Here is a 26,393-nt window from a genome sequence, read left to right on the forward strand (position 1 = left end):
ATACCTGGGTGGCCAATAAAGTTGCATTCACTCTATTCTACTCTATTACAGTTGAAGTCAGAAAGTTTACCTACACCTTAGCCAAATACATTTAAACTCAGTTTTTCACCATTCCTGACATTTAATCCAAGTACAAATTCCCTGTTTTAGGTCAGTTAGGATCACCACTTTATTTTAAGAAAGTGAAATGTCAGAATAATATTAGAGAATTATTTCAGCTTTTATTTCTTTCATCACATTCCCAGTAGGTCAGAAGTTTACATACACTCAATTAGTATTTGGTAGCATTGCCTTTGAATTGTTTAACTTGGGTCAAACGTTTCGGGTAGCCTTCCAGAAGCTTCCCACAATAAGTTGGGTGAATTTTGGCCAATTCCACCTGATCGATCTGGTGTAACTGAGTCATGTTTGTAGGCCTCCTTGCTCGCACACAATTTTTCAGTTCTGCCAACAAATTCTCTATGGGATTGAGGTCAGGGCTTTGTGATGGCCACTCCAATACCTTGACTTTGCTGTCCTTAAGCCATTTCTCCACAACTTTGGAAGTATGCTTGGGGTCATTGTCCATTTGGAAGACCCATTTGCGACCAAGCTTTAACTTCCTGACTGATGTCGTGAGATGTTGCTTCAATATATCCACATAATTTTCCTCCCTCATGATGCCATCTATTTTGTGAAGTGCACCAGTCCCTGCTGCAGCAAAGCACCCCCACAACATGATGCTACCACCCCCACAACATGATGCTACCACCCTCACAACATGATGCTACCACCCTTATGCTTCATGGTTGGGATGGAGTTCTTCGTCTTGCAAGCCTCAAGCCTAACAGTGGTCATTATGGCCAAACAGTTCTATTTGTATTTCATCAGACCAGAGGAAATTTCTCCAAAAAGTACAATATTTTTCCCCATGTGCAGTTGCAAACCGTAGTCTGGATTTTTTTATGGCGGTTTTGGAACAGTGGCTTTTTCCTTGCTGAGCAGCCTTTCAGGTTATGTCGATATAGGACTTGTTTTGCTGTTTTCGTCCCCCGTCGTCCTCTCTACTTTTTGCCCCACTGTATATTAAATTCTCTTTTCTAAGGAAGTGGGGAACAAGTTATAAATACCTCACATGATGACACCACTGTGCTCATCTCCATAGCAGCCAGCGGCATGTGATGGGGGACGCTAGGGATAATGTTGGGCTCCGGCTCCTACTCAGGAATGCCCCCCTCCTCCCACTCCCTCTCTTTCACCCCTCCTTCACCACATTGTGTCTCCATTATTATTTGTAATGTTTATTTAATTAGGCAAGCCCAGTTAACCACTTAATTCATGGTAATGGCTCCTGAGTGGCGCAGCGGTCTAAGGCACTGCATCTCAGTGTTAGAGGTGTCAATTCAGACACTGGTTCAATTCCAGACTGTATCACAACTGTCTGCGATTAGGAGTTCCATAAGGCGGTCCAGCGTTGTCCGGGTTAAGGTTTGGCTGGGGTAGGCATTGTAAAATAAGACTTTGTTCTTAACTGCCAGTGATAAACTCTCTCAAACACACATCCTAGTTATTGTCTTTTTAAAATACGTTTTTTTCCATCAAAAGTGTACTTTGTTCTGATGGAATTTAGACTAGTTATTTCTGTGAGCCTACTCATGTAGCACACAGCATGTAAAGGATTCATCTTTAGGCTATAATGGTACATATACAGTATATGTGACAGCATGGGCAACGCCATTGACGCTACAACCCATAGGAATCGAATCAAATCAAATGTGACAAATAACATGCTCCGAATACAACTCAGTTGACTACTTTAGAATGGCGGAAACATGATGGAAGCCCTTAATGACGCTGCCCATGCAAAGACAGCCTTTTGGCTACCAAATGCCTCTATCATTTTCTATGGCTCTTCACTGCAGAGAGAGCGAAAGAGAGAGAGGAGTGGGTAGGCTTGTTATGTACTAGTAGGCAAACATTTGAGTAATTCTCCGCGCGCTGGGCATGATTGCACAAGTGGTCCCGTGGAGGGGTCCCTAGCCCTACAACGAGTGGAGACAAGCCCGTGAGTTCCAAGAAAGCGACCGTGCGGTGCAGCCGGAGCAGAAGGCAGGTCCAACTATTTCAACAAGTGTTTAGAAATCCGTGATTCCTCTCTGATTTCGCCCGCAGTTGCGCATTCCAGAGGGGAGCCGTAGCGGATGCACCAAACTCTACGCATAATTTATTTATTCATTCATTTCCTATCACCAGTGACTGCTGCCAACTGAATGCGTCTGAGTGGTTGAGGGATAGATAGCTCTTTGTTTTCGTCCCCCGTCGCCCTCTCTACTTGCTCTAGAACTTCTAACCAAGCTGACCAAGGATGGACGGGAACCGAACCATCGACCCAAGCTGCAGTGAAAAACCTCCCGTGGCCATCGACATCCTTCTCCGTGAGTTGAGCCGCTCGTCTAGGCCCGTAACTCCGCTTTCCATAACTAGCCAACGATAACTTTTTAGGTGCCAAGTGCCGTTAGTTTCTCCAATCTGCCAATCTACTTTTTTCTGACTGATTTGAATGCGCTTGTCCTGTAAACATTGAAAAGGCATTGCCAATTTGCCATCAGGTCCATGGGCTATTAAACGCACATTCAGGTTGGTTATATTCTAGGTTAGTTATATTCTAGGTTAGTTACATTTTAGGTTGGTTACATTCTAGGCAACGTTAGCTAAGTTCCATCCAATTGATGACAGATTTTCATGCGAATATTCTGGAAACCGCAAGAAAACAATGCTATCATCTAATTGAGATGTTTCCATCAAATGGACTTGTTGTGGCTAGGGTACTAGGGGATAACTAGCCCCCACTAAGAACCATGTCTAATTGAGATGTTTCCATCAAATGGACTTGTTGTGGCTAGGGTACTAGGGGATAACTAGCCCCCACTAAGAACCATGTCTAATTGAGATGTTTCCATCAAATGGACTTGTTGTGGCTAGGGTACTAGGGGATAACTAGCCCCCACTAAGAACCATGTCTAATTGAGATGTTTCCATCAAATGGACTTGTTGTGGCTAGGGTACTAGGGGATAACTAGCCCCCACTAAGAACCATGTCTAATTGAGATGTTTCCATCAAATGGACTTGTTGTGGCTAGGGTACTAGGGGATAACTAGCCCCCACTAAGAACCATGTCTAATTGAGATGTTTCCATCAAATGGACTTGTTGTGGCTAGGAACCATGTACTAGATGGGATAACTAGCCCCCCCACTAAGAACCATGTCTAATTGAGATGTTTCCATCAAATGGACTTGTAACTGTGAACCATGTCTAGGATGTTTCCATCAAATGGACTTGGGGATAACTAGCCCCCACTAAGAACCATGTCTAATTGAGATGTTTCCATCAAATGGACTTGTTGTGGCTAGGGTACTAGGGGATAACTAGCCCCCACTAAGAACCATGTCTAATTGCTTACACACAAAAAAAAATATGTTTGGAGTAAAAAAAAAAATTGTTATGTGGATGAAGGTCATGCTATGAAGGGAAATAAATGGCTACAGTTAACACTTTTTAGTTATTTAATGAAATGTTGTTTTTTTTAGAAAAGAGATGGTTTTTTTTAAGTACCAGGGGGCAATTACCTCTGTAAAATTATGGGATAAGGTTTCACAGAAGTGTTAAAATCCATTTAATCAGTTTTTTATTTTGTAAGTAATACCTAAAAGCCAAGTCTAGTTGTCTTTATTTTAACGATTTAAATAAACTACGGGGGGAAATGGTGTTGCACACGTCCCCATTTAGTATCTGCAGTATGAGGAGATTTGATATAAAGTCCTTCTTTTTCTCACCTGCACAATCATTCTCTTTGTTCTTTCTTTGATGGTCCTTTTCCATACAATCCATTTTGTATTCGTGGAAAAAACGACCCAATTTTCATACTTGAGTAAAAGTATAGACACCTTTTTTTTTAAAGAAAATGACTCAAAATGTGAAGGTCACCCAGTTAAATACTACTTGAGTACAAGTCAAATGATTTGGTTTTAAATGTATTTAAATATCAAAAGTAAAAGTGTAAATAATTTAACATGTGTTATATTAAGCAAACGAGACGACACGATTTTCTTGTTTTATAAATTTACGGATAGCTAGGGTCACAGTTCAACACTGACATAATTTACAACAGAGGCAGTAGGGATGACCAGGGATGTTCTCTGTTTAGTGAGTCCACCAAATCAGAGGCAGTAGGGATGACCAGGGATGTTCTCTGTTTAGTGAGTCCACCAAATCAGAGGCAGTAGGGAGGACCAGGGATGTTCTGTGTCTAGTGAGTCCTCCAGATCAGAGGCAGTAGGGAGGACCAGGGATGTTCTGTGTTTAGTGAGTCCTCCAGATCAGAGGCAGTAGGGATGACCAGGGATGTTCTGTGTCTAGTGAGTCCTCCAGATCAGAGGCAGTAGGGATGACCAGGGATGTTCTGTGTCTAGTGAGTCCTCCAGATCAGAGGCAGTAGGGATGACCAGGGATGTTCTCTTGATAAGTGTGTGAATTAGACAAATTTCCTGTCCTGCTAAGCATTCAAAATGTAACAAGTACTTTTGGGTGTCAGGGAAAATGTAAGGATTAAAAAGTACATTATTTTCTTTTAGGATTGTGGTGTAGTTAAAGTTGTCAAATATAAATTGTAAAATACAGATACAAAGTAGTTTTTTTAAAGTAGTACTTAAAAATATTTTACTAATGTACTTTTACAGTTAGCCCTAAATCCCAGCAGTCTTCAAAATGACATTCGGGGGCAAAAGGTTTTCAATAGTTTTTAATTAATAATTTTGTTTTAAATTGTAATATACAATTTTAATGGAATATAACATTAACATTGAAATTGCACATTTAATAACTTAACTTAACTAATTAATTCAGTGTAACATTGATGTGGCAGCTCTCTCATGCTCTGCTCTGGCACAATTCTACTTTGTACATAGGTCACAAATAAAGCTATCCCCAGTCAAATTGGAGCACAACATTTTACATTTATTTTAGTTCACCTTTATTTAACCAGGTAGGCTAGTTGAGAACACCTTTATTTAACCAGGTGGGCTAGTTGAGAACACCTTTATTTGACCAGGTAGGCTAGTTGAGAACACCTTTATTTGACCAGGTAGGCTAGTTGAGAACACCTTTATTTAACCAGGTAGGCCAGTTGAGAACACCTTTATTTAACCAGGTAGGCTAGTTGAGAACACCTTTATTTAACCAGGTAGGCTAGTTGAGAACACCTTTATTTGACCAGGTAGGCTAGTTGAGAACACCTTTATTTGACCAGGTAGGCTAGTTGAGAACACCTTTATTTAACCAGGTAGGCCAGTTGAGAACACCTTTATTTAACCAGGTAGGCTAGTTGAGAACACCTTTATTTAACCAGGTAGGCTAGTTGAGAACACCTTTATTTAACCAGGTAGGCTAGTTGAGAACACCTTTATTTAACCAGGTAGGCTAGTTGAGAACACCTTTATTTAACCTGGTAGGCCAGTTGAGAACACCTTTATTTAACCAGGTAGGCCAGTTGAGAACACCTTTATTTGACCAGGTAGGCTAGTTGAGAACACCTTTATTTGACCAGGTAGGCTAGTTGAGAACACCTTTATTTGACCAGGTAGGCTAGTTGAGAACACCTTTATTTGACCAGGTAGGCTAGTTGAGAACACCTTTATTTGACCAGGTAGGCTAGTTGAGAACACCTTTATTTGACCAGGTAGGCTAGTTGAGAACAACTTTTCTCATTTACAACTGCGACCTGGCCAAGATAAAGCAAAGCAGTGCGACACATACAACAACACAGAGTTACACATGGAGTAAACAATTAACAAGTCAATAACACAGTAGAAAAAAAGAGTCTATATACAGTGTGTGCAAAAGGCATGAGGAGGTTGGCAATAAATAGGCCATAGGAGTAAATAATTACAATGTAGCAGATTAACACTGGAGTGATAAATGAGCAGATGATGATGTGCAAGTAGAGATACTGGTGTGCAAAAGAGCAGAAAAGTACATAAAAACAGTAAATAAAAGCAGTATGGGGATGAGGTAGGTAGATTGGGTGGGCTATTTACAGATGGACTATGAACAGCTGCAGCGATCGGTTAGCTGCTCAGATAGCTGATGTTTAAAGTTGGTGAGGGAAATAAGTCTCCAGCTTCAGCGATTTTTGCAATTCGTTCCTGTCACTGGCAGCAGAGAACTGGAAGGAAAGGCGGCCAAGTGAGTTGTTGGCTTTGGGGATGATCAGTGAGATATACCTGCTGGAACGTGTGCTATAGGTGGGTGTTGTTATCGTGACCAGTGAGCTGAGATAAAGCGGAACTTTAACTATCATAGATTTATAGATAACCTGGAGCCAGTGGGTCTGGCGACGAATATGTAGCGAGGGCCAGCCGACTAGAGCATACAGGTCGCAGTGGTGGGTGGTATAAGGTGATTTTGTAACAAAACGGATGGCACTGTGATAGACTGTATCCAGTTTGCTGAGTAGAGTATTGGAAGCTATTTTGTAGATGACAACGCCAAAGTCGAGGATCGGTAGAATAGTCAGTTTTACGAGGATAAGTTTGGCGGCGTGAGTGAAGGAGGCTTTGTTGCGGAATAGAAAGCCGATTCTAGATTTGATTTTGGATTGGAGATTAGTTTAATATGAGTCTGGAAGGAGAGTTTACAGTCTAGGCAGACACCTAGGTATTTATAGTTGTCCACATATTCTAGGTCGGAACCATCCAGGGTGGTGATGCTAGTCGTGCGGGAGGGTGCGGGCAGCGAACGGTTGAAAAGCATGCTTGTACTGGGGTTTAAGAGCAGTTGGAGGCCACAGAAGGAGAGTTGTATGGCTTTGGAGGTTAGTTAGCACAGTGTCCAAAGAGGGGCCAGAAGTATACAGAATGGTGTTGTCTGCATAGAGGTGGATCAGGGAATCGCCAGCAGCAAGAGCGACATCATTGATATATACAGAGAAAAGAGTCGGCCTGAGAATTGAACCCTGTGGTACACCCATAGAGACTGCCAGAGTTCTGGACAACATGTCCTCCGATTTGACACACTGAACTCTGTCTGGAAAGTAGTTGGTGAACCAGGAGAGGCAGTCATTAGAGAAACCAAGGCTATTGACTCTGCCGATGAGAATACGGTGATTGACAGTCGAAAGCCCTGGCCAGGTCGATGAAGACGGCTGCACTTTACTGTCTTTTATCGATGGCGGTTATGAGCATATGTACTTCCTGCACTGCTCATACCTAATCCAGTCCCTATCTGTGACTGAAAACAGCTCTCTTAAGGATCATACCTTTTTTTTTTTTCAATTTTCGCCTAAAATGACATACCCTAATCTAACTGCATGTAGCTCAGGACCTGAAGCAAGGATATGCATATTCTTGATACCATGTGAAAGGCAATACTTTGAATTTTGTGGAAATGTGAAGTTAATGTAGGAGAATATAACACATTACATCTGGTAAAAGATAATACAAACAAAAAAAACATGAATTTTCAATTTTGTTTTGTTTTTCATCATCTTTGAAATGCTAGAGAAAGGCCATCATAATATTGCAGTTTAGGCGCCATTTAGGTTTTGGCCACTAGATGGCAGTGTGTGCAAAGTTTCAGATTGATCCAGTGAAGCATGGCAGTATTGGACAATATTTTGTATCAAGTATGCCCAAATATTCCGAAATGGTCAATTGATACATTTTCAAGTACATAACTAGAGAGAACATACAAAAATGATATGGTAATACAACATTTAAATTTACACACTCCCAGGAATGTCATACATGAACAAGGCAGTTAACCCACTGTTCCTAGGCGTCATTGAAAATAAGAATTTGTTCTTAACTGACTTGCCTAGTTAAGTAAAGGTAAAAAAAATAATACTAATTTGAGTGTCCCGGATTTACGTTTACTATGTTACGTCTAGTCTGAGACCAAGCTGGGAAACCTGGTTATAGTTACAGATTTAGCTGCATAATACATTCAGTCCCTATTGAGATTGGAAAGATTACATAATCTAATCCTCCCTTTTATCCAATAGTAACTTTGAAACTGACTGAAATGTGTCTTCCGCATTTAACCCTTCCCCTTTGAATCAGAGACGTGTGGGGGGGCTGCTTTAATCGACATCCTCGTCTTTGGCACCCGGGGAACAGTGGGTCAACTGCCTTGCTCAAAGGCAGAACCACATATTTTTACCTTGTCAGCTCGGGGATTCGAAATGGAATGTCTGCAATGAAACTGCACACACACAATACGATTATTTATTGATGTTTAGAGGCTTGATGATGTCTGAGGATGGTTGAACCACAATTATGGTTTTAAGGGTTTCATCACACCATATTACCTGTGGCTGACCACACACTGGTATGTAGCCTATAGTGTGTATCCCGGTATGCAGCCTATAGTGTGTATCCCGGTATGCAGCCTATAGTGTGTATCCCGGTATGTCGGCCTATAGTGTGTATCCCGGTATGCAGCCTATAGTGTGTATCCCGGTATGCAGCCTATAGTGTGTATCCCGGTATGTCGGCCTATAGTGTATATCCCGGTATGTCGGCCTATAGTGTGTATCCCGGTATGCAGCCTATAGTGTATGCAGCCTATAGTGTGTATCCCGGTATGCAGCCTATAGTGTGTATCCCGGTATGCAGCCTATAGTGTGTATCCCAGGTATGCAGCCTATAGTGTGTATCCCGGTATGCAGCCTATAGTGTGTATCCCGGTATGCAGCCTATAGTGTGTATCCCGGTATGCAGCCTATAGTGTGTATCCCGGTATGCAGCCTATAGTGTGTATCCCGGTATGTCGGCCTACTTAAAATCCGAAAGTAGTTTCCCTCTACAGCACCCCACGGTTACAGTAGGAACAGTTTAAATAGGATGTGACAGATGCTCTGTTTGGACGACATAACTGTTGGTCTGACCAATCGCAGGCAGGCATAACATGTGTGTACTGCAGATCCGCCTGCATGGTCAACAGTCAACAGTCCTACTTCATACCCCTGCTCTGCATCACTCTGGATAACCTGAGTTCTGAATCCGGTCTTGGTGTTGATATAGTGTGTTGGAAAGGAGGGTGCATTTTCCTCCCTAATGGCTAAGTTGCAGTAAGCAGATCCTTGATCTGAAGAAGCAACAATTTCATGACACTGTGTTAAAAACACATCTGTAACTCGCTGGAGTGGACTGAAACGCAATCCTCTCCCCATCCCTCTCTCTTCTCTAATCATGTCCTTATGGGTTTGTCTCATCTCCCTCCCCTCCTCTCTCTCTCTCTTCTCTAATCATGTCCTTATGGGTTTGTCTATTCTCCCTCCCCTCTCTCTCTCTCTTCTCCAATCATGTCCTTATGGGTTTGTCTCATCTCCCTCCCCCTCCTCTCTCTCTCTCTCTCTTCTTTTCTAATCATGTCCTTATGGCTTTGTCTCATCTCCCTCCCCTTCTCTCTCTCTCTCTCTCTCTCTCTCTCTCTAATCATGTCCTTATGGGTTTGTCTCATCTCCCTCTCCATGTCCTTATGGCTTTGTCTCATCTCTCTCTCTCTCTCTCTCTAATCATGTCCTTATGGCTTGTCTCATCTCCTCTCTCTCTCATCTCTCTCTCTCTCTCTTTCTAATCATGTCCTTATGGCTTTGTCTCATCTCCCTCCCCTCCTCTCTCTCTCTCTCTCTCTCTCTTTTCTAATCATGTCCTTATGGCTTTGTCTCATCTCCCACCTCTCTCTCTCTCTTTTCTAATCATGTCCTTATGGCTTTGTCTCATCTCCCACCTCTCTCTCTCTCTCTCTCTCTCTTCTAATCATGTCCTTATGGCTTTGTCTCATCTCCCTCCCCTCCTCCTCTCTCTCTCTCTCTCTCTTTCTAATCATGTCCTTATGGCTTTGTCTCATCTCTCTCTCTCTCTCTCTCTCTCTTTCTAATCATGTCCTTATGGCTTTGTCTCATCTCCTCTCTCTCTCTCTCTCTCTCTCTCTCTTCTAATCATGTCCTTATGGCTTTGTCTCATCTCTCTCTCTCTCTCTCTCTCTCTCTCTTCTAATCATGTCCTTATGGCTTTGTCTCATCTCTCTCTCTCTCTCTCTCTCTCTCTCTCTCTAATCATGTCCTTATGGCTTTGTCTCATCTCTCTCTCTCTCTCTCTCTCTCTCTCTTCTAATCATGTCCTTATGGCTTTGTCTCATCTCTCTCTCTCTCTCTCTCTCTCTCTCTCTCTCTAATCATGTCCTTATGGCTTTGTCTCATCTCTCTCTCTCTCTCTCTCTCTCTCTCTCTCTTCTAATCATGTCCTTATGGCTTTGTCTCATCTCTCTCTCTCTCTCTCTCTCTCTCTCTCTTCTAATCATGTCCTTATGGCTTTGTCTCATCTCTCTCTCTCTCTCTCATGTCTCTCTCTCTCTCTAATCATGTCCTTATGGCTTTGTCTCATCTCCCTCCCCTCCTCCTCTCTCTCTCTCTCTCTCTCTTTCTAATCATGTCCTTATGGCTTTGTCTCATCTCTCTCTCTCTCTCTCTCTCTCTCTCTCTCTCTTCTAATCATGTCCTTATGGCTTTGTCTCATCTCTCTCTCTCTCTCTCTCTCTCTCTTTTCTAATCATGTCCTTATGGCTTTGTCTCATCTCCCTCCCCTCCTCCCTCTCTCTCTCTCTCTCTCTCTTCTAATCATGTCCTTATGGCTTTGTCTCATCTCTCTCTCTCTCTCTCTCTCTCTCTTCTAATCATGTCCTTATGGCTTTGTCTCATCTCTCTCTCTCTCTCTCTCTCTCTCTTCTAATCATGTCCTTATGGCTTTGTCTCATCTCTCTCTCTCTCTCTCTCTCTCTTCTAATCATGTCCTTATGGCTTTGTCTCATCTCCCTCCCCTCCTCCTCTCTCTCTCTCTCTCTTTCTAATCATGTCCTTATGGCTTTGTCTCATCTCTCTCTCTCTCTCTCTCTTCTAATCATGTCCTTATGGCTTTGTCTCATCTCGCTCTCTCTCTCTCTCTTCTAATCATGTCCTTATGGCTTTGTCTCATCTCTCTCTCTCTCTCTCTCTTTTCTAATCATGTCCTTATGGCTTTGTCTCATCTCCCTCCCCTCCTCCCTCTCTCTCTCTCTCTCTTCTTTTCTAATCATGTCCTTATGGCTTTGTCTCATATCTCTCTCTCTCTCTCTCTTCTAATCATGTCCTTATGGCTTTGTCTCATCTCCCTCCCCTCCTTCTCTCTCTCTCTCTAATCATGTCCTTATGGCTTTGTCTCATCTCCCACCTCTCTCTCTCTCTTTTCTAATCATGTCCTTATGGCTTTGTCTCATCTCCCATCTCTCTCTCTCTCTCTCTCTCTCTCTCTCTCTCTTCTTCTAATCATGTCCTTATGGCTTTGTCTCATCTCCCTCCCCTCCTCTCTCTCTCTCTCTTCTAATCATGTCCTTATGGCTTCGTCTCATCTCTCTCTCTCTCTCTTCTAATCATGTCCTTATGGCTTCGTCTCATCTCTCTCTCTCTCTCTCTAATCATGTCCTTATGGCTTTGTCTCATCTCTCTCTCTCTCTCTTCTAATCATGTCCTTATGGCTTTGTCTCATCTCTCTCTCTCTCTCTCTCTCTTCTAATCATGTCCTTATGGCTTTGTCTCATCTCTCTCTCTCTCTCTCTCTCTCTCTTCTAATCATGTCCTTATGGCTTTGTCTCATCTCTCTCTCTCTCTCTCTCTCTCTCTCTTCTAATCATGTCCTTATGGCTTTGTCTCATCTCTCTCTCTCTCTCTCTCTCTCTCTCTAATCATGTCCTTATGGCTTTGTCTCATCTCTCCCTCTCTCTCTCTCTCTCTCTCTTTTCTAATCATGTCCTTATGGCTTTGTCTCATCTCTCTCTCTCTCTTTTCTAATCATGTCCTTATGGCTTTGTCTCATCTCCCTCCCCTCCTCTCTCTCTCTCTTTTCTAATCATGTCCTTATGGCTCCATTTGTCATGGGCCCTCAGATCCTCAAAGTTCTACAACTGCACCATTGAGAGTATCTTGACTGGCTGTATCGCCGCTTGGTACAGCAACTGCTTGGCATCGGACCGCAAGGCGCTTCAGAGACTAGTGTGTACAGCCCAGTACATCACTGGGGCTGAGCTCCCTGCCATCCAGGACCTCTATACCAGGCGGTGTCAGAGAAAGGCCCAAAGCTAAATAGCTAATCAAATAGCTACCCAGACTACCTGCATTGACACGTCAATGGGCTGCAGGATCCAGTATCTCGCTGCATTCAAATTGCCATCGATAAAATGCAATTGTGTTTGTTGTCCTTAGCTTATGCCTGCCCATACCATAACCTCACCGCCACCATGGGGCACTCTGTTCACAACGTTGACATCAGCAAACCGCTCTCCCACAGGATGCCATAAACACAATCTGCCATCTCCCGGTACAGTTGAAACCGTGATTCATCCCGTGAAGAGCACACTTCTCCAGCGTGCCAGTGGTCATCGAAGGTGAGCATTTTCCCACTGAAGTGGGTTACGACACCAAACTGCATTCAGGTCATGACCCTGGTGAGGATGACGAGCACACAGATGAACTTCCCTGAGATGGTTTCTGATAGTTTGTGCAGAAATTCTTCGGTTGTGCAAACCCACAGTTTCATCAGTTGTCCGGGTGACTGGTCTCAGACAATCCCGCAGGTAAAGAAGCCAGATGTGTAGGTCCTAGGCTGGCGTGGTTACACATGGTCTGTGGTTGTGAAGCCAGTTGAACGTATTGCCACATTTTCTAGAAAAATGAAGATTAAATTCTCTGCAATAGCTCTGGGGGACATTCCTGCAGTCAGCATGCCAATTGCACACTCCCTCGACTTGAGACATCTGTGGCGTTATGTAGCACATTCTAGTGGCTTTTTATTGTCCCAAGCACAAGGTCCACATATATATATATATATATAATGATCATACTGTTTAATCAGCTTCTTGATATGCCACACCTGTCAGGTGGATGGATTATCTTGACAAAGGATAAATGCTCACTAACAGGGATGTAAGCAAATTTGTGCACATAATCTGAGAAAAAACTATTTTTGTGTGTCTGGAACTGGGATCTTTTATTGCAACTCACGAAACAACACGTTACATGTTGTGATTTATATTGTTCAGTATATTTGCAGACACTTCAAACAGATATACCTCACCAGACACGCCACTGTGGATTTCTTCACTGTACCAAAAACAGATTTAATGTGTCGCTCAGTTATGTATTGAGCCATGTCATCATGGAAAGCTCTGCCACCAGTGGTGGCTCAGGCAAAAAAACAAGCTTAGCTTTAAAAAACGGATATAAGATTATTTTTTTTATCACAGCTCCTCTCCTATTTTTTTAAAGATCTAATTTAACTGTATATATACATTTTTAATGAATTATTAGTATGTATATATGAATAGTGTGTAAATAGTATTTATTGTCTATAATGTAATATCTTATGTTGTTCTTGTATATTACTATTCTGTACTTTGTGATGTACATTCTTTGTGTGGACCCCAGGAAGTGTGCAGTAGCTAAAGGGGATCCTAATTAACTGAACATTGACTTGGTTCTCCCTGTGTTTTTTATATATATATTTTTGAACCTTTTATTTTACTAGGCAAGTCGGTTAAGAACAAATTCTTATTTACAATGACGGCCTCGGAACAGTGGGTTAACTGCCTTGTTCTGGGGCAGAATGACAGATTTGTACCTTGTCAGCTCAGGGGTTTGAACTTGCAACCTTCCGGTTACTAGTCCAATGCGCTAACCACTAGGCTACCCTGCCTCCCCATGTTATTTTTTAAACTTGTGATTCATTATTCACTGCGTATTTATTTACACACATACTCATTCAAGGGTTTTTCTTTATTTTTACTATGTTCTACATTGTAGAATAATAATGAAAACATCAACACTATGAAATAACACATCATGTAGTAACCAAAAAAGTGTTAAACAAATCAACATTTATTTTATATAAGATTTTTCAAAGTAGCCACCCTTTGCCTTGATGACAGCTTTGCGAATGCTTGGCATTCTCGCAACCAGCTTCACCTGGAATCATTTTCCAGGTGAAGTTCCCACATATGCTGAGCACTTGTTGGCTGCTTAACCTTCACTCTGCAGTCCAACTCATCCCAAACCATCTCAATTGGGTTGAGGTCGGGTGATTGTGGAGGCCAGGTCATCTGATGCAGCACTCCATCACTCTCCTTCTTGGCCAAATAGCTCTCACACAGCCTGGAGGTGTGTTGGGTCATTGTTCTGTTGAAAAACAAATGATCGTCCCACTAAGTGCAAACCAGATGGGATGGCGGGTCGCTGCAGAATGCTGTGGTAGCCATGCTGGTTAAGTGGGCCTTGAATGTTACCAGAAAAGCACCCCCACACCATCACACCTCCTCCTCCATGCTTCACAGTGGGAACCACACATGCAGATATCATCCATTCACCTACTCGGTGTCTCACAAAGACATGGCGGTTGGAATGAAAAATCTCTAATTTGTACTCATCAGACCAAAGGACAGATTTCCGCTGGTCTAATGTCCATTACTTGTGTTTCTTGGCCCAAGCAAGTCTCTTCTTCTTATTGGTGTCCTTTAGTAGTGGTTTCTTTTCAGCAATTCGACCATGAAGGCCTGATTCACACGGTCTCCTCTGAACAGTTGATGCTGAGATGTGTCTGTTATTTGAACTCTGTGAAGCATTTATTTGGGCTGCAATCTGAGGTGCAGTTAATTGCCGATTTCTGAGGCTGGTAACTCTAATGAACTTCTCCTCTGCAGCAGAAGTAACTCTGGGTCTTCCTTTCCTGTGGTGGTCCTCATGAGAGCCAGTTTCATCATAGCGCTTGATGGTTTTTGCGACTGAACTTGAAGAAACGTTCAAAGTTCTTGAATTGTTCCGTATTGACTGACCTTCATGTCTTAATGTAATGATGGACTGTTGTTCCTCTACTTATTTGAGCTGTTCTTGGACTTGGTCTTTTACCAAATAGGGATATCTTCTGTATACCACCCCTACCTTGTCACAACACAACTGAAAGCTCAAACGCTTTGAGAAGGAAAGAAATTCTACAAATTCAACTTTTAACAAGGCACACCTGTTAGTTGAAATGCATCCCAGGTGACTACCTTTTATGAAGCTGGTTGAGAGAATGCCTAGAGTGTGTAAAGCTGTCAAGGTAAAGGGTGGCTACTCATGAATTTCAAAAATAAAATCTATTTTGATTTGTTGAACACTTTGTTGGTTACTACATGATTCCATATGTGTTATTTCATAGTGTTGATGTCTTCACTATTATTCTACAATGTCAAGATAATAAAAACAAAGGAAAACCATTTAATGAGTAGATGTGTCCAACCTTTTGAATAGTACTATATATATATAATCTTAACTCTTCGTTGTTGGAAAAGGACACACAAGTAAGCATTTCACTGTTTGTCTAAACCGGTTGTTTATGAACCATGTGACAAATAACATTTTTGTTTGACATGGCTGTTTGACATGTGTACAAGTGTATGTGTCAGTTTATTCTTAATTGTGTGCATGCATTTACATGTGTGCGTTCCTCTGTGTTTGGCAGAGGGGATGGTGCTGTTTTTCATTTCCTGTTCACTACTTGTCATTGTCTTCCCATAAACACCTCCTCTGTCTCTCTGTCTGCCTTTAGAGTTGGACATCTTTGGTATCATCCTGTACTCAGTGCTGACCTTCATGGCAGTGGTGTCCATGCTGGTCTACATAGAGGAGTGTTGGTACATCTACCGGAAGGTTCCCTCCAACAAGAAGAGCGCCATCATCTGGGTCAATGGGGCAGCGCCGGTAAGAACACACTGAAGGCAGCCTTTAATCTGGTACCTGCTGGTACGTCCATCTACAGTAGAAACACATGTAGTAAGAACACACTGAAGGCAGCCTTTAATCTGGTACCTGCTGGTACGTCCATCTACAGTAGAAACACCTGTAGTAAGAACACACTGAAGGCAGCCTTTAATCTGGTACCTGCTGGGACGTCCATCTACAGTAGAAACACATGATGTAAGAACACACTGAAGGCAGCCTTTAATCTGGTACCTGCTGGGACGTCCATCTACAGTAGAAACACATGATGTAAGAACACACTGAAGGCAGCCTTTAATCTGGTACCTGCTGGGACGTCCATCTACAGTAGAAACACATGATGTAAGAACACACTGAAGGCAGCCTTTAATCTGGTACCTGCTGGTACGTCCATCTACAGTAGAAACACATGTAGTAAGAACACACTGAAGGCAGCCTTTAATCTGGTACCTGCTGGTACGTCCATCTACAGTAGAAACACATGTAGTAAGAACACACTGAAGGCAGCCTTTAATCTGGTACCTGCTGGTACGTCCATCTACAGTAGAAACACATGTAGTAAGAACACACTGAAGGCAGCCTTTAATCTGGTACCTGCTGGTACGTCCATCTACAGTAGAAACACCTGTAGTAAGAACACACTGAAGGCAGCCTTTAATCTGGTACCTGCTGGGACGTCCATCTACAGTAGAAACACAAGGAACAAAATAAAAAAGTTTAGTTATGACTCATCCCATCAGTTTACTAGGAAATTCTAGGGCAGTAGCACGGTTAGGAAGACTGCATTGTTAAAGTTTCCAAACTAAGGCTGTATGTCTCGGCTGTGTGTGTCAGGTGATTGGCACCATGTCCTGTCTGGGGATGTGGATTCCCCGAGCCACCATGTTTACTGACATGACCTCCGCCTGGTATGTTACTCATCCCTCGCTCTTTTCCTCTCTCTCTCTCCTGTCCCATCCTTTCCTCTCCTCCACCTTCTATCTCTTCCTGTGTCTGAGTGGATCTGGGGTTCTCTTGATCTCAGACTCCTCCTGTGACAGACAGGAAACCCTCTAGAGAGCAGGAAGACAGACCTCGTGTCAGAAAAACATACAGAGATACTGAAGACACCATTACAATAGTCTGTGTAGATCTTTCCGAACCCATCTCTCCCTCTGTCTATCTTCCCTCCTTCACTGCTTGGTGTTCTTGATGTGTGTAACATGTTTGAGCTCGTCTCCACAGCTACTTTGCGATCGTAGTGTTTAAGTTCCTGGTGTTAATGATCGAGGAGGTGGGGGGTGATGAGGCGTTTCTACGGCGAGCAGGGAGGAACAAATTGAAGATCAGTACTGGTCCCTGTTGCTGCTGCTGCTGCCTCTGTCTACCCTATGTCAACATCACACGGTAACACACACTGTTTAGTAGTAAAACTATCTGTATTGGTTGTCACGCTCTGACCTGAGTATTCTTTGTTTTCTTTTATATATTTTTGTACGGTCAGGGTGTGACGACGGTGGTATGTGTGTTTTTGTCTCATCTAGGGTGTTTGTACTGTCTAGGGGTTTTGTAGATTTATGGGGTTGTTTCCATCTAGGTGTTTATGTAGGTCTATGGTTGCCTAGATTGGCTCTCAATTAGAGGCAGGTGTTTATCGTTGTCTCTGATTGGGAACCATATTTAGGCAGCCATATTCTTTGGGTATTTCGTGGGTTATTGTCTATGTTATGTTGCACGTTAGCACATTGTTTCATTAGCAGTCACGGTCGTCTTATCGTTTTATTTAAGTGTTTTTCCTGCAATAAAGAAGAATGTATTCTAACCACGCTGCGCTTTGGTCTACTCCATACGACCATCTGGCAGGTTGAATGCACCCCTGGCCACTCACCCTCGTCTCTATGGACCCATGTCAGAAAACATTATCACCCCAAATATGCCCCTTGCTGGTCATTGCACCCTGTAGGACTCAGTAAAGAGGCATGACAATGTACAACATCATGCTAATATGTTAAAAAAATGGTGTTATTACACTCCATTATAATTCTCTGTATTAAATATACGTTGATAGAATGTTTTCCTCTGGTTTTCTCCAGACGGAGTTTGTTCCTGCTGAAGTTGGGGTCGTTTCAGTTCGCCCTGATGAAGGTTGTCTTCACCATTCTGTCAGTCATCCTCTGGACCAATGGCAACTTCGACGTTACAGATGTGAGTGTGGGGCATCGACACACACACACACAGAACCATATTCTTCCAAAACGCACACGCCCATATGAAAACTCCCACACACACACACTCACAGACGTAACAGTGTTGACTCTGTCCCGCTCATCTCCATAACCTGGGCTGGAACCAGGGACCATCTACACACACTCCCAACGCCGTATGTGTTTCAGACCGCGGTAACAGGAGCGTCCATCTGGATATCCCTGGGAGTGGGGGTCCTGACCATCATAGCACTGTGGCCTGTAGCCATCATGTTCATGCATCTCAGGACCACGCTGCGCAGCCTCAAGATCATTCCCAAATACGCCATGTACCAGGTGAGATTACACACACACACACACACACAAGCACACGCTATGTCAGTGAGCCAATCAGAGGAAAGACGTAAAGCACGGCTCTCCAACCCTGTTCCTGAAGAGCTACCGTCCTGCAGGTTTTCACTCCAACCCTGTTCCTGGCCTAATCTAGTGCACCTGATTCTAATAATTAGCTGAATCAGGTTAGATACAACTTGGGTTTGAGTGAAAACTTGCAGAACGGCAGCTCTCCAGGAACAGGGTTGGAGAACTCTGGTATACAGTAAGGCCCCCCTCAACCAATCAGAGGTCAGTTAATACCCTGAAAAAGCAAATGAGAACATGTTTACTCATGCTGAGCACAGTGTTTTCCATGTTTTACCCATGATGCTGTGTCTGTGTAGCTGGTGCTAGTGCTGAGTCAGCTCCAGTCTGCCATCATCAACATCCTTGCTATGATGGGAACTATCGCCTGCACCCCGCCATACTCCTCTCAGGCCAGGGGATACTGTGAGTCTCTCACCTCCTCATCTCCATCCATCACTATATCCCTTACTAAACATACACACTATCCTCACAGGCCAGAAGATACCCTAAGTGACCTCTCTCTCTCTCTCTCTGTCCCCCATCTTTCTCTCCCACTCCCTCCTTCTCTCTCTGTAGTGATGAGTCAACAGTTGTTAATCCTGGAGATGTTCATCATCACCTTGGTAACCCGCCTGTTGTATCGTCGCCAGTACGAGCCACTCCCTGACGACGAGCATGATGACGACCACACTAAGATTGGTCTATCAGTCGAGAGAACTCTGGCATAGCGTGAGGAAGAGAGAAACTGTGTGTGTGTGTGTGTGTGTGTGTGTGTGTGTGTGTGTGTGTGTGTGTGCGTGCGCATACGTTTAAGGGAGAATTATGTGGGATCAGGATCCGTTGGAGAGTACTGATATATTCTCATATGTGTATATGGACTAAACTGACAGAACACAATGGATGACCTGAGCTTGTTGTGTTCTGTTACACTGAATTGTCCAATAAGAAATCAGTTCAGTACTTTCCTTGGTGAGCGAAGTGGTTAAGATGGATCAGAGTTCTTCATCTCTCAGTCAGTATGCTTGGATGTGATAGTGTTGTTGTGTAACTGTAATATACAAATGATTTCAGAAATTGATTTTTATCACAAGTTATATGTTTTGCCATTGTGAACTTTGTACTTGTATCATAATGATCAATTTATAATGTCTACTCTTTTTCTTACGTTTTAAATTGAGGAGTTGTATTTCGTCGTTTGTTTTTCAGTTGGCATGCACACCCACACACAGGTCTGGGTTATGGTAGGCAGACTGTAGTTGTAGAGGAGAAACCTGTATTTGTTGTAGAGGAGAAACCTGTATTTGTTGCAGTGGCATGATTGACAGAGTGACACTGAGCAAGCAGTAGCCTACATTCACAACATTTGGGTAAGGTTATGCCAACATTACCAAGGTCAGATCACCACAGCTCGTTATCCTTTCATCCCCTTCAGATCTGTATCTTGTGGGAATCTGAGTTATCACAACAAACCAGATACCGGTTTAGATTAGAAGTCCTGGTAAACAAACAGTACCAGTCAAAAGTTTGGACACACCCACTAATTCATTACTATGTTCTACATTGTAAAATAATAGTGAAGACACCAAAACCATGAAATAACTCATGGAATCATGTAGTGAACAGTGTCAGACAAATAATGTTGTATTTGAGATCCTTCAAAGTAGCCACCGTTTGCCTTGATGACAGCTTTGCACATGCTTAGCATTCTTTCAACCAGCTTCACCTGGAATGCTTTTCCAACAGTGTTGAAGGAGTTCCCCCATATGCTGAGCACTTGTTGCTGCTTTTCCTTCACTCTGCGGTTCAACTCATCCCAAACCATATCAATTGGGTTGAGATGATTCTGGAGGCCAGGTCATCTGATGCAGCACTCCGTCACTCCTTCTTGGTCAAATAGCCCTTACAAATCTAATTATATTTGTCACATGCACCGAATACAGGTACCTTACAGTGAAATGCTTACTTACAAGCCCTTAACCAACAATGCAGTTTTAAGACAAATAACAACGAAAAGTAACAAATAATTAAATAGCAGCAGTAAAATAACAATAGCGAGGCTATATACAGGGGGTACTGGTACCGAGTCAGTGTCCGGGGGCACTGGTTAGTCGTAATTAAAGTGACTATGCATAGATAATAAACGGAGTAGCAGCAGCTTAAAAGAGGGGTGGGCAATGCAAATAGTCTAGGTAGCCACTTAATTAGATGTTCTAGAGTCTTATGGGGTAGAAGCTGTTTAGAAGCCTCTTGGACCTAGACTTGGTGCTCCGGTACCGCTTGCTGTGCGGTAGCAGAGAGAACAGTCTATTACTTGGGTGGCTAGAGTCTTTGACAATTTTTAGGGCTTTCCTCTGACACGGCCTGGTATAGAGGTCCTGGATGGCAGGAAGCTTGGCCCCAGTGATGTACTGGGCCGTACGCACTACCCTCTGTAGTGCCTTGTGGTCAGAGGCCCGAGCAGTTTCCATGCCAGGCAGTGATGCAACTAAATCAAATCAAATGTATTTATATAGCCCTTTGTACATCAGCTGATATCTCAAAGTGCTGTACAGAAACCCAGCCTAAAACCCCAAACAGCAAGCAATGCAGGTGTAGAAGCACGGTGGCTAGGAAAAACTCCCTAGAAAGGCCAAAACCTAGGAAGAAACCTAGAGAGGAACCAGGCTATGTGGGGTGGCCAGTCCTCTTCTGGCTGTGCCGGGTGGAGATTATAACAGAACATGGCCAAGATGTTCAAATGTTCATAAATGACCAGCATGGTCGTATACTAATAAGGCAGAACAGTTGAAACTGGAGCAGCAGCACGGTCAGATGGACTGGGGACAGCAAGGAGTCATCATGTCAGGTAGTCCTGGGGCATGGTCCTAGGGCTCAGGTCCTCCGAGAGAGAGAGAGAGAGAAAGAAAGAGAGGAGAGAATTAGAGAACGCACACTTAGATTCACACAGGACACCGAATAGGACAGGAGAAGTACTCCAGATATAACAAACTGACCCTAGCCCCCCGACACAAACTACTGCAGCATAAATACTGGAGGCTGAGACAGGAGGGGTCAGGAGACACTGTGGCCCCATCCGAGGACACCCACAGACAGGGCCAAACAGGAAGGATGCTCTCTGGTGCATCTGTAGAACCTTTTGAGGATTTGAGGACCCATGCCAAATCTTTTCAGTCTCCTGATTGGGAATAGGTTTTGTCCTGCCCTCTTCACAACTGTCTTGGGGGGCTTGGACCATGTTAGTTTGTTGGTGATGTGGATACTAAGGAACTTGAAAAACTCAACCTGCTCTACTACAGCCCCGTCAATGAGAATGGGAGGTGCTCAGTCCTCCTTTTCCTGTAGTCCACAATCATCTCCTTTTGTCTTGATCATGTTCAGGGAGAGGTTGGTGTCCTGGCACCACACGGCCACGTCTCTGACGTCCCCTATAGACTGTCTCGTTGTTGTCGGGGATCAGGCCTACCACTGTTGTCAGAAAACTTAATGATGGTGTTGGAGTCGTGCCTGGCCGTACAGGGAGTACAGGAGGGGACTGAGCACGCACCCCTGAGGGGCCCCCGTTTGGAGGATCAGCGTGGAGGATGTTGTTGCCTACCCTTACCACCTGGGGGCGACCTGTCGAAGTCCAGGATCCAGTTGCAGGGGAGATGTTTAATCCCAGGGTCCTTAGCTTAGTGATGAGCTTTGTGAGCTCTATGGTGTTGAATGCTGAGCTGTAGTCAATGAATAGCATTCTCACATAGGTGTTCCTTTTGTCCAGGTGGGAAAGGGCAGTGTGGAGTGCGATTGAGATTGCGTCATCTGTTGGGGCGGTATGCGAATTGGAGTGGGTCTAGGGTTCCCGGGATAATGGGGTTGTGAGCCTTTCATAGCACTTCATGGCTACCGACTTAAGTGCTACGGGGAGGTAATCATTTAGGCAGGTTACCTTCCCTTTCTTGAGCATAGCAACTATGGTGGTCTGCTTGAAACATGTAGGTATTACAGACTAGGTCAGGGAAAGGTTGTAAATGTCAGACACTTGCCAGTCGGTCTGTGTATGCTTTGAGTACACGTCATGGTAATCCGTCTGGCCGAGTGGCTTTGTGACCTGTTTGACCTGTTTGAAGGTCTTGCTCACATCGGATTCGACAAGTGTGATCACACAGTCATCCAGAACAGTTGGTGCTCTCATGCATGTTTCAGAGTTGCTTGCCTCAAAGCAGCTCGTGGCTGTGTTTCCCTTTGTAGTCTGTATTAGTTTGCAAACCCTGCCACATCCGACGAGCGTCAGGGCCAGTCTAGTAGGACTCCATCCTAGTCCTGTATTGACGCTTTGCCTGTTTGATGGTTTGTCGGAGGACGTAGCGGCATTTCTTATAAGCGTCCAAATTAGTGTCCAGCTCCAGTCTGTTTGTTCAGTCCCACGGAATAGAACTAGTGTTCCTTTCCCCTACAAAGCATCAGGCTGAGACGGAGGCTGATGGTTTGGTTTCAGACCCAACGGAGAAAAGGAATAAAGATGCTTTTCTCTTCCTCCCTTTGGGGACACAGTTTTGATTGGGCACAGCTGGCATCAGTTTGGGCCGTTGTCATAGTTAACGATTGGTACGATTGTCATGGTTACAGTGGCATGCTCTGACAGCAAGTTACAGAAAAGAGAGTTTTGCAGTAAATTAAACTATATGAACATTATAAGAACATTTTATTTCAATTTTTGTTGCAATATTTACCCTCTTTCTTCCCAATTTTGTGATTTACGATCTAGTTTCGTAGCTGCAACTCCCCAACGGGCTCGGGAGAGGCGAAGGTCGAGTCATGCGTCCTCAGAAACATGGCCTGCCAAGCCGTGCTTCTTAACATCTGCTTGCTTTTTCTGGAAGCCAGCTGCACCAATGTGTCAGAAAACACTGTGCAACTGATGACCGAGGTCAGCCTGCAGGCGCCCGGCCCGCCACAGGGGGTCGCTAGAGCGCGATGAGCCAAGTAAAGCCCCACGTTGGCCAAACCCTCCCCTAACCTGGACGACGTTGGGCCAATTGTGCGCCGCCCTATGGGACTCCCGGTCATACCGCAACACTGCGATGCAGTGCCTTTGTCCACTGCGCCACTCGGGTATAAGAACACTTTAAGTCATTTCAAGAACAACGGGAATAAACTAAATAGATTTATTATGTATTAACTATGTTATTTATGTTACTGAAAGAATCCAGAACAAACGGATGCATTTTTATTCTATTATCAGAAAGAGAGTGTCTGACGTGCCCTGGGGGGAGGATCATAAAGACCTGGTAGAAACTGCCATGCAGTATTGAACATAGACTTGGCCAAACTCCTAAATCCCCAAAACGGGATAATTAAGCAATATTGACACTTTTGGGAATGGTCTGTGGACACAGTTAAGATGAGTGTGTTTCTTTTGGTGATCTCACGAAGGATAAGAAACACAAAGGTATCTCTTAAAGTGTACATTTCTCAGCTGTCAGGTTTACATCTAAATATTGTGAAACGTGATTAAATATGAAACTATTTGTGAAAAGATGCAATGTGTTGTTAACCTAAATGAGAGTATGAATTTTCATATGAAAATCAGCTAGTCAGTGGCCACACCCACATGAGCATCGACATTCCGTCGGCATCATGGAACCGCCCCTTTCTACTGAAATGTATAAAATCCTGATGAAATTCACAGCAGACCACGCAAACTAAGCTAAGGTTGCAAATGGTTGAATTTCGAAGACTAGAAAACATGCAGCTGACGCAACATGTTGAAATAGTTGGCACTACAACTCTACCAAAGGACAAGACCATACCACGCGGAGCATTGGCTACACGTCTGGAAATGGTTCAACTCTGAGACTATCGATCACTACAGAATAAGAGCAAATCTTAGACGTAGAATTACTAGTCTGCAGCTAGAAATGACGTAAATCTAGAACAAGAATACCAACAACCGTTGACGCATCTATGAGAACACTTCCGAATGGTACTCTGAAGTATCCAATTTTACCACGTACATCCATGAAAGACATTGTGACTTCTGGGAAAGTTAACCAGAGACCCTGATGAACCCTAAAGGACTATCAAGGATTCCAACAGTGAAGAAGACAACGACATATGGGTGTAAATATATAAATTGCAACTATTCTCCTTTTTGTCTACCAAGCCGCCATATTGGCTTAGTCCGCTAGGGACTTTTCTATCATTGTTAGTTATCAATATCTGTTTGTTTATGTATTTCTGTGATTTATTTTGTTAGTAAATAAATAATTAAGCCAAGTTGTATATTTCTGACTCATTATGGAAACTAGGGTTCGTGCAGATAACCTGTAACGGATCTCTGCATCGTCTGACGACAAGTATGAAATATGGGACCAATGTGCAGCGTGGTAAGTGTCCATGTTAATTTATTAACTGAACACACAAAACAAAATAACGAAGTGAATGGAAGAAACGAAACAGTTCTGCAAGGTGACATACACTAAACAGAAAACAACCACCCACAAACAAGAGTGGGAAAACAGGCTACCTAAGTATGGTTCTCCATCAGAGACAACGATAACCAGCTGCCTCTGATTGGGAACTATACCAGGCCGAAACATAGAAACACAACACCTAGACATACAACATAGAATACCCACCCACATCACACCCTGACCAAACTAAAATAGAAACATACAAAGCAATCTACGGTCAGGGCTTGACATAACCAATAATTTTACGACATTCAGATGAGACTGATAGAAGGTAAATAATAATAATTAATGACTGAAATGTAAGAGATCAGGAACCATTCCGAGTCGCTCTAAGAGTTCATTCGGAAGACGGAACTCCTTAAATAAACTTCTCTGTGGTGCCCCTTGTTATTAATGAGTTAATTGTTGCATGATTAAATTCAATCACGTAATCAATTAAACGTTAGGTAATCGATTTGGAAAAATAGCATGTCATCACATTAAGGATTGTAAAGACCTGACAAGAGGGAGACGTAGAACACATGCCCTGGTGGTTAGTTTCAGTCCAAGTCCATTCCCTGCTGCTTCCACACCCTGATACGGCCATGCTAACGGTACATGACCAATTCTAATGACGGCTATCGCTAACTATCGCTAACGGCGGCACACTGACCCAGCCTTGTATTTAAAGTAACTGTCCAGTGTTTCAAGATTTATATGAAATATGATCTGTAATTAATTACAATATGAGTGAAATAATTGCCATTTTTTTGTAAGGAAAGTTAAGTATGGTAAAAAGCTGTGCATCAGCAGTGTTTCTCGTCGTGTCAGCCAGTAACCACGTTTCCATCCACAGTTTGTGAATAAAGTCATACCATATAAAACATTTATGAACACAACAGCTGTGACAGAGAGTTTTGTCACAATTTTATAAATGCCGATGGATAATTACTTCGTTCGACATGATGGGATCTTTTTTTATGCAAGAAATGGTGAGGGAAACAGCTTTATGCACAAATATTGATATTACCATCATGTCGAAGAACTTGTTGTGTGGTCCTCCCACTACGACTCGGAAAACCATGTAGTTTATTAGGCTACAGTTGAAATAAGTTACGATGAACTTCACAGGGTGGTGAAAGTGCACTGTGATCTTGATGCGATCTTGATGATCCTTTCCAATAAATATCGAGGGTGTAATTCTGGTGACATGATCATTGATGCTTGACTGCCGTTTGACAAATTCTCGCTCTTATCCAATATGTAGATTAGCCTACCTGCACTGTATCTGCAAGCTGTTGGCTACAGAGCATATATATATATATATTTATTTATTTATTTATTTATTTATTTGACAGTTTTTGTGACAAAACTATCGGTAGAGTTGTAAATGCAATGGAAACATTGAAATGTCGAATTTAATTATTTTAAACATTTTTTAAATAAATCGAAATAGATTTCTCATGTATCCTACTGTATCTCTGATGTAAGGAGATGACTGAGCACTTGGCATTAATGACATTCTCCCCGTAGAGAAAGATAATGCGTATGTATG

The 26,393-nt window shown here is 43.1% G+C and overlaps 1 protein-coding gene across 3 annotated transcripts; it reads left to right on the forward strand.

Annotated features, from left to right (window-relative positions):
• Positions 1–1,814: 1,814 nt before the first annotated feature.
• On the forward strand, positions 1,815–24,662 carry LOC112227649 (organic solute transporter subunit alpha). Of its 3 annotated transcripts, none has more exons than XR_006080284.1 (9): positions 1,815–2,414; positions 15,650–15,801; positions 16,654–16,727; positions 17,044–17,205; positions 17,892–18,003; positions 18,152–18,338; positions 18,722–18,827; positions 18,981–19,133; positions 23,152–24,662. XR_006080284.1 is itself a non-coding variant. In XM_024392447.2 (9 exons), the coding sequence occupies exons 1-8, from the start codon at positions 2,345–2,347 to the stop codon at positions 19,130–19,132; spliced, it is 975 nt and encodes a 324-aa protein (XP_024248215.1). In that variant the 5' UTR covers positions 1,822–2,344; the 3' UTR covers position 19,133; positions 23,152–24,662. The 3 variants fall into 3 exon arrangements, 2 of the variants coding, with proteins under 2 accessions (XP_042164584.1, XP_024248215.1); XM_024392447.2 differs by having other exon boundaries at positions 1,822–2,414; positions 18,192–18,338; XM_042308650.1 differs by lacking the exon at positions 23,152–24,662 and having other exon boundaries at positions 1,816–2,414; positions 18,981–19,590.
• The last annotated feature ends 1,731 nt before the right edge of the window (positions 24,663–26,393 follow it).

Source organism: Oncorhynchus tshawytscha, linkage group LG29, assembly GCF_018296145.1.
Source record: "Oncorhynchus tshawytscha isolate Ot180627B linkage group LG29, Otsh_v2.0, whole genome shotgun sequence".
In the NCBI taxonomy this organism is placed as follows: Eukaryota; Metazoa; Chordata; class Actinopteri; order Salmoniformes; family Salmonidae; genus Oncorhynchus; species Oncorhynchus tshawytscha.

What these genes read in the sequence shown, in the direction of transcription:
- LOC112227649 (XM_024392447.2), top strand. Translation starts at nt 2,345, where the DNA reads ATGGACGGGAACCGAACCATCGACCCAAGCTGCAGTGAAAAACCTCCC. An exon ending in GGGTCAATGGGGCAGCGCCG is followed by an intron (nt 15,802 to 16,653) that starts GTAAGAACACAC and finishes TGTGTGTGTCAG; the next exon opens with GTGATTGGCACCATGTCCTG. An exon ending in CTCTCAGGCCAGGGGATACT is followed by an intron (nt 18,828 to 18,980) that starts GTGAGTCTCTCA and finishes CTCTCTCTGTAG; the next exon opens with TGATGAGTCAACAGTTGTTA.